This window comes from Pelobates fuscus, chromosome 3 (genome assembly GCF_036172605.1).
Source record: "Pelobates fuscus isolate aPelFus1 chromosome 3, aPelFus1.pri, whole genome shotgun sequence".
Taxonomy (NCBI): domain Eukaryota; kingdom Metazoa; phylum Chordata; class Amphibia; order Anura; family Pelobatidae; genus Pelobates; species Pelobates fuscus.
Genome location: NC_086319.1, coordinates 26,892,834 through 26,906,914, shown reverse-complemented (window position 1 = coordinate 26,906,914; position 14,081 = coordinate 26,892,834). Strand labels below are relative to the sequence as shown.

Genomic DNA, 14,081 nt, shown 5'->3' with positions numbered 1-14,081 from the left:
AGTCAATGTGTGTAGGAGATAACTTAGCAATGCCATCAAGAAAATCTTAATTAAACACACACACACACACACAGACACACACACACACACACACACACAGACAGATCAAAGCCAAGAACGTCACTCCAGAGATACTACCAGAATTACTGAATCAGACATAGACAATATGATATTACAACAATAAGAGAGATCTCAGAAATACATTTGATTTTTATCCTATTTAACCCCTTAAGGACCAAACTTCTGGAATAAAAGGGAATCATGACATGTCACATGTCATGTGTCCTTAAGGGGTTAAAGGAACACTATAGGGCCAGGTACACAAACATGTTTTCCTGACCCTATAGTGTTAAAACAGAGCCAGCACAAGCCAAACACAGCCCTGGCCAATCAGCATCTCCTCATAGGGATACATTGAATCAATGCATCCCTATGAGAAAGGTTCAGTGTCTCCACGCAGACGATGGAGACAATGAATGCCTGTCACACTGTGCAGAACTGCCCCAGGAAGCACCTCTAGCAGTCATCTGAGGATGGGCCACTGGAGGTATCCCTAGGCTGCAATGTAAACACTGCATTTTCTCTGAAAAAAAAAAGTTTTTACTGCAAAAAGCCTGAAGGGAATGATTATACTCACCAGAACAAATACATTTAGCTGTAGCTGTTTTGGTGACTATAGTGTCCCTTTAAAATAATATGATGTTATGTGCAAGAGTGAAAATAATAATAAAACTCCTAAAATATATATTGGCAAAATATCTATTTGTTTGTTTTTCTCGCTGGTACTTTCAGATTTAGGGCAAATTTATATTTTCTTAGTAAGACAAAAAAAGCAACTAAAAAAATACAAGGTGCAGAAAGCATTTTTGAGCTTTCCAAATTCTGATAACAAAATCTGCAAAGGCCAAAAGTTTTCTACGTGTTTCACACTTTTTTTCATCTTCCCTCGTTTTGCTAAAAAATTATAAAGGCAACCATCTGGAGAGGTTCTACATCTTCAATTCACATTACTATATATTATTTACTGATAAACTTGATCAAGATAAATAGTGCATTAATATAACGGCAGATGGAATTAGGAAATTCCAATACCTTATTTATTGGACTCACAAAATTATGGAACAAGTTTTCGAGAGAGATCCTACTTTTATCAAGGGAAGAAGCTCCAAACACATGGTGTTCCAAAATGCACCTGAACATGCATACATTATAAGACTGCTGCTGGGACCTATTAATGCAACATGTAAGATCCAGCATTTTGTTACAGTATATGATCATCATATGTCACAAAAAAAAGGGGGGAACATTGGTGTTGTGACAGACTTATACAAAACAAAATCTCCAGTATATTTTTCAGGTGTTAAAAAAAACAAAAAACAAAAAAAACAGAACGATTACATTTTAGGTTTTCATACATTAAAAACCTAACTTTTATTCTCGACGTTTCAGTTTTAAAGGGAAACTCCAGTGCCAGAAAAACGATCCGTTTTTCTGGCACTGGAGGGTCCCTCTCCCTCCCACCCCCCAATCCCCGGTTACTGAGGGGTGAAAATCTCTTCAGTGACTTACCTGGGACAGCGGCGATGTCCCGCGCCGCTGTCTCCGCCTCCGCGACGCTCCTCTTTGTGATAACGTCGGCCGGTGGGCGAGACTAATCTCGCCCACCGGCCGAGGAGACCTAATGCGCATGCCCTGAAATGCCGCGCATGCGCATTACGTCTCCCCATAGGAAAGCATTGAAAAATAATTTCAATGCTTTCCTATGGGGTTTTGAGCGACGCTGGAGGTCCTCACACAGCGTGAGGACGTCCAGCAACGCTCTAGCACAGGAAACCTGTGCTAGAAACTAGGAAGTGACCTCTAGTGGCTGTCTAGTAGACAGCCACTAGAGGAGGACTTAACCCTGCAAGCAGTGGCGTACACATGACCCATGGGGCCCCGGTGCGAAAATTGATCCGTGGGCCCCCCACTCTGCGCGGGCCGGGGCAGCAACACATGGCGGCGGGCACCTGGTCACAGGGGTTGCGACCGCGGTATGTACGCCACTGCATGCAGATGCACACACACTTAAAGGACCACTACAGACACCCAGATCACATCAGCTCAATGAAGTGGTCTGGGTGTCAGGTCCCTCTAGTTTTAACCCTGCAGCTGAAAGCATAGCAGTTTCAAAGAAACTGTTATGTTTCACTGAGGGTTAATCCAGCCTCTAGTGGCTGTCTCACTGACAGCCGCTAGAGGCGCTTGCGCCATTTTAAGACACTGAACGTCCATAGGAAAGCATTGAGTAATGCTTTCCTATGGGCGGTTTGAATGCGTGCGCGGCTCTTGCCGTGCATGCGCATTCGGAGCTGAGAGGCGGAGGGATCCCCAGCGCCATGGGAGTCCGGCGCTGGAGAAAGGTAAGTGCTGAAGACACACACACACACACACACACTCTCACGAACAAATGCATACACACTAGCTAACAGACACACACATTTACTGACAAAGACACACTCAGCGGCAGACATACATACACACTCACTTACAAAACATACACTCTCACTGACAAACACACACTCACTAACAGACATCAAACAGACTCACTAACACACACACAAACACACTCGGTAACAGACACACAGTAACACACTCACTGACACTCACTAGCAGACACACACTCTAACACAAACACCAACACTCACACTAACACACACACACACACACTAACGCTCACACACACTAACACTCACTCACACACACACTAACACACACACACACACACACTAACACACACACTAACACACACACACTAACACACACACACACACACACACACTAACACTCACACACTAACACACACACACACTAACACTCACACTAACACTCACACTAACACTAACACACTCACACACACACACACTTACACTTACACATGTTTTTTTTTAATTTAATCCCCCCAGCCTCCTTACCTTTTGGAGTGCTGAGGGGATTCCCTGGGGTCCAGTGGTGCTGCTGGGCTCCTGGGGGGGGGGCGGTCACCCGGGGGCGGTCACCCGGCGGGCTGGCTGGTCCTGCGGGCGCGCGAGGGAGCACTCTCCCCTTAGTGCTTCCTCTTCAGCTCCCTCGCGCGCCGCGTACTGATACCGGCGCCGGAAGATGACATCATCTTCCGGCTCCGGTATCAGTACGGTGCGCGAGGGAGCTGAAGAGGAAGCACTCAGGGGAGAGTGCTCCCTCGCGCACCAGCCGGCCGCCGGGTGTAAGCAGGGCCAGCCTCGGGGGGGCCGGAGGTGGCCGGCTCCTGGGCCCCCCAGGAGAAGAGGCTGGCCCAGAGCGTACATACCGGGTCGCAGGGGCGGCCGGGCCCCCTGGTGGGCCGGGCCCGGTCGCAGCCGCGACCCCTGCGACCCTGGTATGTACGCCACTGCCTGCAAGGTAATTATTGCAGTTTATGAAAAACTGCAATAATTACACTTGCAGGGTTAAGGGTAGTGGGAGTTGGCACCCAGACCACTCCAACGAGCACTGGTGGTCTGGGTGCCTGGAGTGTCCCTTTAAGTGAAAACTTTCTTTAAAGTTTTTAGATTTTTTTCAGTCCCTGATAAAAGTTTCATCAGGGACAGTTTTTAGATATATATTTTTTTTTTTAAAATCAAAAGTTGACAATAAAAGTTATGTTTTAATGTACGAAGATCCAGGTGTGCCAGGGGCGGGCTGGGCCGGGGGGCAGGGAGGCAATTGCCCCCCAGGCCGCCCCAAACCATTTTAAGACCGGCCGCTGCAGGGCCGGCCCTTTAAATGCTGCAGCCGCTTGAGCGCTCTGTTAAGAGGCTCAGGCGGTTGCAGCACATCTTCTCCCCTCCCCTGTAGCGTGGCCGAGCTCCTCTCCGGTGCGGTGGCCGGCCGGAGTGATAGGAAAGTGCACACTCAGTGTGCACCTTCCTGTCAGTCCGGCCGGTTACAGGAAACAGAAACTCCTGTTCCGCGCGGAACAGGAGTTTCTGTTTCCTGTAACCGGCCGGACTGACAGGAAGGTGCACACTGAGTGTGCACCTTCCTATGACTCCGGCCGGCCACCGCACCGGAGGGGAGGTGAGGGGGGTTAAGAAGAAGGGGGAGGGGTGGGGAATTAAGAACAAGGAGGGAGGGTGGGGGATTAATAAGAAGAGGGGGGAATTAAGAAGAAGGGGGAGGGGTGGGGACAGGGGAGGGCTGGCAGCCTTAGACCTGGGGGGCAAAACCAGTCAAGTGGCCCATTGCACCACCAAATCAGTTCACCATCCATGCCCACCTTTTCCTGGTTTTATAACGGATATTGATGTTATGCTAATCAGTAGCTCTTTGCCATACCCACTCCTTCACGGCTCTGACTTTCAATGTTGTCAGAGCACAGGCTGAGAATCTCTGAGCCTGTGCTCTGACTTATTAACTGAGCGCCGGAACCACGAGGGAGAGGACATGATCTGACTGCACCTACTGCTGGTGCGCACCAGTGGACCACCAGCGAATCGTTTCAATTGAATATGCTGGTGTCCCCAACTTGTGAGCTGTGTTGGCTACCGGGCGCCTCTGTTGTCATGGCACCCTGCGTGACCGCACAGCTTGCCCACCCCAACGGCTGGCCCTGCTGACACACACTGACGTTACTACTTAGACCTCCCTCAATATTAATACAGACATCAGAGTAAACACCAATAAACTGTGGAACCAGAGCTGGTCCCTCCAAATTTATAAAGGTTTTTCTTAGAGGATTTATTGTAAGATTAAATCATGCCTCCTCCTCACTCTCTCCCATGCGCTGCTCTGTAGGCTGGGAGGAAGTGAAGAGTAATCACAGTCTCCCAGCACAATGTCACCTGTGGCTGTATGGGGAACAGCTGTTTAATGTAATGCTTGCAGGACGGCCAGCTGCTGCAGAACCTCTTTGTTCCCGTCTATGCAAAGGGCTCCAGGCACTGCTTGCTGTGAGTGTGAGCCACTGTAAATTAGGGGCAGAGGGCACTTGTACTGCGGTAAAAACGGATCTGGGCAGGAGGAGAGTGCTGTGAAATCAGTGCATTCCCCTCCTGTGGGTCACCAGTAGACTGATGCACCTGCCCAGGATTTTTGCCGTCCTAGACAAAAGAAAAATTTGCCGCCCCCCCATGTGACATCACAATGCTTCACCTATATGATCTGCCATATGAACTAATACCAATGCTGCACACAGTGTGTGTTTACATTAAAAAGCCTGCAGGGACAGGCTATAGACACCAGAACCACTTCATTAAGCTGAAGTGGTTCTGGGGACTATAGTGTCCCTTTAATGTGAGGTAAATTATAGATTAGTGTCACTAATAATATCCTGGATTGCCTACTTACAATCAGATGAGGATGGTGATGGGCTGCAGTTTGGCTCCACTGGTCTGGTGTAGAACAGGATCTCTGGAGGCTGCTTGTAACTGTAGTCACAAAATTCAAAGTTCTAGTAGAATGGGAAGCAGCTCCATTTTTTTGGGGCCCCTTACACAGCTCAAGGTCTGGGCCCCAGGGCCTGACGATGAGTATGCCCATAAGGCCCACCTACATGTTCCACCCATGAGTTCGCTCACAGGGAGTGGAGTGTGTAGGGGATGTGTTATGTGTTATTGTAGAGGATCTAATGTGTGTGCTTATGGTAGGTAGTGTATAGGGATACCAGTTTGTGTAGGTAATGCAGTGTATTTGTTTGTAGTGGAAGCAGTGTGTGTTTGTGTATAAGGGATGTATTGTGTGAATCTGTGTTTGTATGCATAAGGGATGCAAGGTGTGTGTCTGTAAGTGTGTGCATTGAGTGTGTGTAAGAAATGCATTGTGTTTCTGTGTATATGTAAGAGAAGCAGTGTGTGTGTTTGCATGTGTGTGTAAGGGTTTGCATTGTGTGTTTCTGTGTATGTGTGCAAAGGATGCATTGTCTTTGTGTGTAATGGATGCATTGTGTTTCTCTGTGTGTAAGGGAAGCATGTTGTTGTTTTTGTGTGTGTAGGGATGCATTGTGTGTTTCTGTGTACGTATAGGGATGCATTGTGTGTGTGTGCGCGTAGTGTGAAAGAGCTCCCTGTCCTGTCCCCTGTCCTATAGAGCTCTCCCCTGCCCCTTAGTGGTCTCTCCACCCCCCACCCTCTCCCCTAGCAGTCACTTCTCACACTCATCCACTCTCCCGGTGCTCTTCTCACCCCCCCCCCCAAACCTCCGGTGTTCTTTTCACCCCCTCCCTCCCTGTGTTCTTCTCACTCCCCCCTCCATGTGTTCTCCTCACTCCCCTCCCGTTCTCCTCACCTCCCCCCCATGTGATCTTACTCACTCCCCCCCAGTTTTCTACTCACTCCCCCCACCCTCCCTGTGTTCTTCTCACTCCCCCAACCTCCCTGTGTTCCCTCCTACTCCCCCACCCTCCCTGTGTTCTTCTCACTCCCCCACCCTCTCTGTGTTCTTCTTACCCCCTGTGTTCTTCTTACTCCCCCCGTTCTTCTTAATCCCCCTGTTCTTCTTAATCCCCCTGTTCTTCTTAATTCCCCCCTGTTCTTCTTCTTAATCTCCCCACTCCCCCTGTTCTTCTTAATCCCCCCACCCCCCCTGTTCGTCTTAATCCCCCCACCCCCCTGTTCTTCTTAATCACCCCTCCCTGTTCTTCTTAATCACCCCCCGTTCTTCTTGATCCCCCACCCCCTGTTCTTCTTAATCCCCCCAACCCTCCTTCTTCTTAATCCCACCCACCCCTCCTTCTTAATCACCCCTCTTCTTATTAATCTCCCACCCCTCCCCTTCTTCTTAATTCCCCCCCTTCTTCTTAATCCCCCACCCTCCTCCCTTCTTAATCCCCCACCTCTCCCCCTTCTTCTTATTAATCCCCCACCCCTCCCCCTTCTTAATCCCCCACCTCTCCCCCTTCTTCTTAATTCCCCCCTCTTCTTCTTAATCACCCACCCCTCCCCTTCTTAATTCCCCCCTCCCCCCTTCTTCTTAATTCCCCCCTCTTCTTATTAATCCCCCACTCTCCCTCCTTCTTCTTAATTCCCCACCCCTCCCCCTTCTTCTTAATCCCTCCCGCTTCTTCTTAACCCCCCACCCCTCCCCCCTTCTTCTTAATTCCCCCCCTCCCCCTTCTTCTTAATTCCCCCCTCTTCTTATTAATCCCCCACCCTCCCTCCTTCTTCTTAATTCCCCACCCCTCCCTCCTTCTTCTTAATTCCCCCCTCTTCTTATTAATCCCCCACCCTCCCTCCTTGTTCTTAATTCCCCACCCCTCCCTCCTTCTTCTTAATTCCCCCCCTCTTCTTATTAATCCCCCACCCTCCCTCCTTGTTCTTAATTCCCCACCCCTCCCTCCTTCTTCTTAATTCCCCCCTCTTCTTATTAATCCCCCACCCTCCCTCCTTGTTCTTAATTCCCCACCCCTCCCTCCTTCTTCTTAATACCCCTCCCTCCTTCTTCTTAATTCCCCCCCTCTTCTTATTAATCCCCCACCCTCCCTCCTTGTTCTTAATTCCCCACCCCTCCCCCTTCTTCTTAATTCCCCCCTCTTCTTATTAATCCCCCACCCTCCCTCCTTGTTCTTAATTCCCCACCCCTCCCCCTTCTTCTTAACCCCCCTCACCTCCCCTCCGGTGCGGTGGCCGGCCGGAGTCATAGGAAGGTGCACACTCAGTGTGCACCTTCCTGTCAGTCCGGCCGGTTACAGGAAACAGAAACTCCTGTTCCGCGCGGAACAGGAGTTTCTGTTTCCTGTAACCGGCCGGACTGACAGGAAGGTGCACACCGAGTGTGCACTTTCCTATCACTCCGGCCGGCCACCGCACCGGAGAGGAGCTCGGCCACGCTACAGGGGAGGGGAGAAGATGTGCTGCAACCGCCTGAGCCTCTTAACAGAGCGCTCAAGCGGCTGCAGCATTTAAAGGGCCGGCCCTGCAGCGGCCGGTCTTAAAATGGTTTGGGGCGGCCTGGGGGGCAATTGCCTCCCTGCCCCCCGGCCCAGCCCGCCCCTGGGTGGGGAATTAAGAACAAGGAGGGAGGGTGGGGGATTAATAAGAAGAGGGGGGGAATTAAGAAGAAGGAGGGAGGGGTGGGGAATTAAGAACAAGGAGGGAGGGTGGGGGATTAATAAGAAGAGGGGGGAATTAAGAAGAAGGAGGGAGGGGTGGGGAATTAAGAAGAAGGAGGGAGGGTGGGGGATTAATAAGAAGAGGGGGGAATTAAGAAGAAGGGGGGAGGGGGGAATTAAGAAGAAGGGGGGAGGGGTGGGGGGTTAAGAAGAAGGGGGAGGGATTAAGAAGAAGGGGGAGGGGTGGGGAATTAAGAAGAAGGAGGGAGAGTGGGGGATTAATAAGAAGAGGGGGGAATTAAGAAGAAGGGGGGAGGGGGGAATTAAGAAGGGGAGGGGTGGGTGATTAAGAAGAAGAGGGGGGAATTAAGAAGAAGGGGGAGAGGTGGGGGATTAAGAAGGGGGAGGGGTGGGGGATTAATAAGAAGAAGGGGGAGAGGTGGGGGATTAAGAAGGGAGGAGGGTGGGGGATTAAGAAGAAGGGGGGAATTAAGAAGAAGGGGAGGGGTGGGAGATTAATAAGAAGAGGGGTGATTAAGAAGGAGGGGTGGGTGGGATTAAGAAGAAGGAGGGTTGGGGGGATTAAGAAGAACAGGGGGTGGGGGATCAAGAAGAACGGGGGGTGATTAAGAAGAACAGGGAGGGGTGATTAAGAAGAACAGGGGGGTGGGGGGATTAAGACGAACAGGGGGGGTGGGGGGATTAAGAAGAACAGTGGGAGTGGGGAGATTAAGAAGAAGAACAGGGGGGAATTAAGAAGAACAGGGGGATTAAGAAGAACAGGGGGATTAAGAAGAACGGGGGGAGTAAGAAGAACACAGGGGGTAAGAAGAACACAGAGAGGGTGGGGGAGTGAGAAGAACACAGGGAGGGTGGGGGAGTAGGAGGGAACACAGGGAGGTTGGGGGAGTGAGAAGAACACAGGGAGGGTGGGGGGAGTGAGTAGAAAACTGGGGGGGAATGAGTAAGATCACATGGGGGGAGGTGAGGAGAACGGGAGGGGAGTGAGGAGAACACATGGAGGGGGGGAGTGAGAAGAACACAGGGAGGGAGGGGGTGAAAAGAACACCGGAGGTTTGGGGGGGGGGGGTGAGAAGAGCACCGGGAGAGTGGATGAGTGTGAGAAGTGACTGCTAGGGGAGAGGGTGGGGGGTGGAGAGACCACTAAGGGGCAGGGGAGAGCTCTATAGGACAGGGGACAGGACAGGGAGCTCTTTCACACTACGCGCACACACACACAATGCATCCCTATACGTACACAGAAACACACAATGCATCCCTACACACACAAAAACAACAACATGCTTCCCTTACACACAGAGAAACACAATGCATCCATTACACACAAAGACAATGCATCCTTTGCACACATACACAGAAACACACAATGCAAACCCTTACACACACATGCAAACACACACACTGCTTCTCTTACATATACACAGAAACACAATGCATTTCTTACACACACTCAATGCACACACTTACAGACACACACCTTGCATCCCTTATGCATACAAACACAGATTCACACAATACATCCCTTATACACAAACACACACTGCTTCCACTACAAACAAATACACTGCATTACCTACACAAACTGGTATCCCTATACACTACCTACCATAAGCACACACATTAGATCCTCTACAATAACACATAACACATCCCCTACACACTCCACTCCCTGTGAGCGAACTCATGGGTGGAACATGTAGGTGGGCCTTATGGGCATACTCATCGTCAGGCCCTGGGGCCCAGACCTTGAGCTGTGTAAGGGGCCCCAAAAAAATGGAGCTGCTTCCCATTCTACTAGAACTTTGAATTTTGTGACTACAGTTACAAGCAGCCTCCAGAGATCCTGTTCTACACCAGACCAGTGGAGCCAAACTGCAGCCCATCACCATCCTCATCTGATTGTAAGTAGGCAATCCAGGATATTATTAGTGACACTAATCTATAATTTACCTCACATTAAAGGGACACTATAGTCCCCAGAACCACTTCAGCTTAATGAAGTGGTTCTGGTGTCTATAGCCTGTCCCTGCAGGCTTTTTAATGTAAACACACACTGTGTGCAGCATTGGTATTAGTTCATATGGCAGATCATATAGGTGAAGCATTGTGATGTCACATGGGGGGGCGGCAAATTTTTCTTTTGTCTAGGGCGGCAAAAATCCTGGGCAGGTGCATCAGTCTACTGGTGACCCACAGGAGGGGAATGCACTGATTTCACAGCACTCTCCTCCTGCCCAGATCCGTTTTTACCGCAGTACAAGTGCCCTCTGCCCCTAATTTACAGTGGCTCACACTCACAGCAAGCAGTGCCTGGAGCCCTTTGCATAGACGGGAACAAAGAGGTTCTGCAGCAGCTGGCCGTCCTGCAAGCATTACATTAAACAGCTGTTCCCCATACAGCCACAGGTGACATTGTGCTGGGAGACTGTGATTACTCTTCACTTCCTCCCAGCCTACAGAGCAGCGCATGGGAGAGAGTGAGGAGGAGGCATGATTTAATCTTACAATAAATCCTCTAAGAAAAACCTTTATAAATTTGGAGGGACCAGCTCTGGTTCCACAGTTTATTGGTGTTTACTCTGATGTCTGTATTAATATTGAGGGAGGTCTAAGTAGTAACGTCAGTGTGTGTCAGCAGGGCCAGCCGTTGGGGTGGGCAAGCTGTGCGGTCACGCAGGGTGCCATGGCAACAGAGGCGCCCGGTAGCCAACACAGCTCACAAGTTGGGGACACCAGCATATTCAATTGAAACGATTCGCTGGTGGTCCACTGGTGCGCACCAGCAGTAGGTGCAGTCAGATCATGTCCTCTCCCTCGTGGTTCCGGCGCTCAGTTAATAAGTCAGAGCACAGGCTCAGAGATTCTCAGCCTGTGCTCTGACAACATTGAAAGTCAGAGCCGTGAAGGAGTGGGTATGGCAAAGAGCTACTGATTAGCATAACATCAATATCCGTTATAAAACCAGGAAAAGGTGGGCATGGATGGTGAACTGATTTGGTGGTGCAATGGGCCACTTGACTGGTTTTGCCCCCCAGGTCTAAGGCTGCCAGCCCTCCCCTGAGGTGTGCAGTGTGCTGGATTAAAGAACCGGGCACAGAAATGTATTTAGTCCTTGAGTCTATTCAAGTCCGTTGTGAATATATATATTTGGTTGCACTACAACCTTATCATTTTGGTTTAAGACCAGAACCATCATGGTGTGATAAGATCCACAAGGTCAAAATGGCAGTCCATGGCTGGTTTCTGGTCACTGTGAGAAAATAGGTTTCTCGAATCTCTCTGTGTGTGTGTGTGTATATATATATATTTATAGTTAATACATGGCTAAACACAAATACACACACCAGTCAAGTCATAAGACTTGCTTTTCCCACAGAAATCTCGCTTTAACAGTGCTCTCACTACGGCAAGGGATTCTGGGTAGGCATATGCAAATGATCTCAACAAAGAGCCACATTTCTAGGAATGTATTTACTATCCACTTACTTCATGTGGAAGGGGTTTTTATCCGCACTTTTTTCCCCACCACAACCTCTATTGCATTTAGCTCTATTGGTATGTACTTTGGTATGTATGTAACACCAAGCCTCCATAGCAAGCCAGTAACCAACCTCATGCTGATGAGTTGCATTAACAATTAAACGGTTGTCCATGAGTGGTTTACTGGCTGTTGACCTCTTCCTGAGTTGTGTTTCAAAGAGGTTGTATGCAGCAGACACATACTCAAAGGAATCCAGGTGGGTAAATTATTAGGCAAAAATGTGGTTCTTTGTTGCAGTAGTGTCCCTTGCAGTAGTGAGAGCACTGTTAATGTGAGATTTCTGTGGGAAAAGCAAGTCTTATGGCTTGACTGGTGTGTTCATTTGTGTTTAGCAATGTATTAAGTATCCACTTACCTTATGCGGAAGGAACACAACTCTATTGGTATGTAATAGAGATTACTGTATATATTAATATATTTTACACAAGAAGAAATAAGTAAAAGGAAATAAAAGGGCTACTTAATTAGCGGAGATAGCACACACACTGGGATGGAGCTATCTTTCCCTTGCAGGCACTCTGCCTGTAGGGTAGAAGATGTTTACATCTGTTACCAGCAAGCTATTAGCACTGACGACAGATGTAAAATATGTACAGAATTGTCATTAGGTAGTCCAGAACAAAGCACACAATGAAAAATAACTCAGTATGGGCAGTGTTTCAAGTAGACTCCTACCACCATGTCACCATGTCCTACCAAATCACGTAAGTGGTTATGGTGTTTTGAGTAGCCCGTTAGGCAGAGATAAGCAAGGTGACTTGTTAGCACAGGACTTACCTAGGAGATTTTGCCTTCACATGTGAACTTACACTTCATAGACATTGCAGTGGTACAATAAACCTCTGCTACAAACGAGTGTACACTGGTATGTTTGATAGAGCACAGATAACTTTTGTTTTGGTTTGATTGATTTATATATATTGGGACTAAATAGCAACCTGCGGTGCAAGGGTATTGGGACTTTGAGTGCGGGGCAAAAAAGTGTTTTTATATAAAACATGTTAAATGTAAAATGCTTCTGTAATTCATAAATAAAGACAATGTTTCCAAAGGAAATAAAAAACAAAAACAGTCAATTCCAACATGATTTTACTGTGTAGAAACAAAACTAAATCAAAGAAATAAAAAAAGCTCAACGTGATTACCTTCAGGATCTTGATGATGGTTTTTAGCTGGTAAACATGCAGCTGAATGTCTATTCTGTCGGCCAACCACACGCACATGACTTTCACTGATATGCTGTACCATTGCTAAAAAGGATAAAAAAAGAAAGACTCTGCAGTATTCATTTAACAAATACGGTAATGAGTGTTAATGAAACACTCTGAAATGATGACAGACCACCACTTGAAGTCAATAATGCTATAATTTCCTGATAAGAGAACTGTATGTTTGGCCAGGAAATCAAACGGCTTGACCTGGACTGTTCTTTATGTGAATTATCACTAACTGTTCCGCTTCAAAGCCGTAACATTAATTTAAAAATGGTTTTGCTCTTTCCAGCCCGGCATTAACCAAATAAGTGATGGCTATTTCAGTTGTTTAAAATAAACAAACAAAACGCCAAACTACGTGATGTATAAATCAATTAAACCTCCAGATATAAATGAATTGTTCGATACATGACATCTGAATATCTATGATAATCTTTTACCCGTCAAATTATCTGTATTTATTTTTTATTTTATTTATTTCGTTAAAATAGACATTAACTATTTTAGTGCCAGAGAGATGTGAAATATAAAAACATTGCTCTGGAAACTCTGGAAACACCGCATGACCGCACACAAGGAGTTAAACGAAAAGATGTCCTTTTCATATAGAATGATGACTCCAAACACAAGGGTCAAGCAATCTTTAAGAATTATCTTCTTTTTTTTTTGCTAATATGCAGAGAACGCTTCTTTGTCAAACTCCAAGTGTAAAGGATGTGATCCTGTTAACAAGTAAGGGATTAGATTTATTGAGATCTCTTGTCCTGTTCGCAGGGAGTCTCACCACTGGAGAGGGGCTTAAGTCCCTTCCTAATGTAATTTCCTGCTTCTTAACAATGAATGCAGGTCTGTAAATAGGAAAAACATCGCTCTTTCCTACAGATGATAGATAATATGGCATACATCGCTGGAGAGGAGCATAAAATCATTTTCATCAACTCAGCGATACATATGTCGCTTGTGTTTCACTGCTACATCCTTAATTTGTGTTCTGCTTTCGTGACTATCAGTATGGGTTTTCAAATACGGTACATCAAACTTTCAGCAAGACAAAGAAATCAGGACAACTGCAATGAATATGAGATTGAAATAAAATTTTTCACAAATATCTGCGAAGTATAAAAAAATGGGACAGGTGCTCTCAGAGAATCTGGTAAGAAAGATACATGAAACTGAATAGATTTTACACACACATTACAATACAATTTATGCATAATGCTAAAATTTTAACCCCCAAATTAGAAAGTATTATACAATGAAA

General features: G+C 47.4%; 1 protein-coding gene across 6 annotated transcripts in view; it reads right to left on the bottom strand.

Annotated features, from left to right (window-relative positions):
* CADPS2 (calcium dependent secretion activator 2) overlaps nt 1-14,081 on the bottom strand; it is a 416,067-nt gene that overhangs the window by 7,112 nt on the left and 394,874 nt on the right. For all 6 annotated transcript variants that reach the window (XM_063446829.1, XM_063446831.1, XM_063446824.1 and 3 more), the window contains one exon: nt 12,752-12,856. In XM_063446829.1, the coding sequence (XP_063302899.1) occupies nt 12,752-12,856 (105 nt within the window). The remainder of the gene's footprint in view (nt 1-12,751; nt 12,857-14,081) is intronic.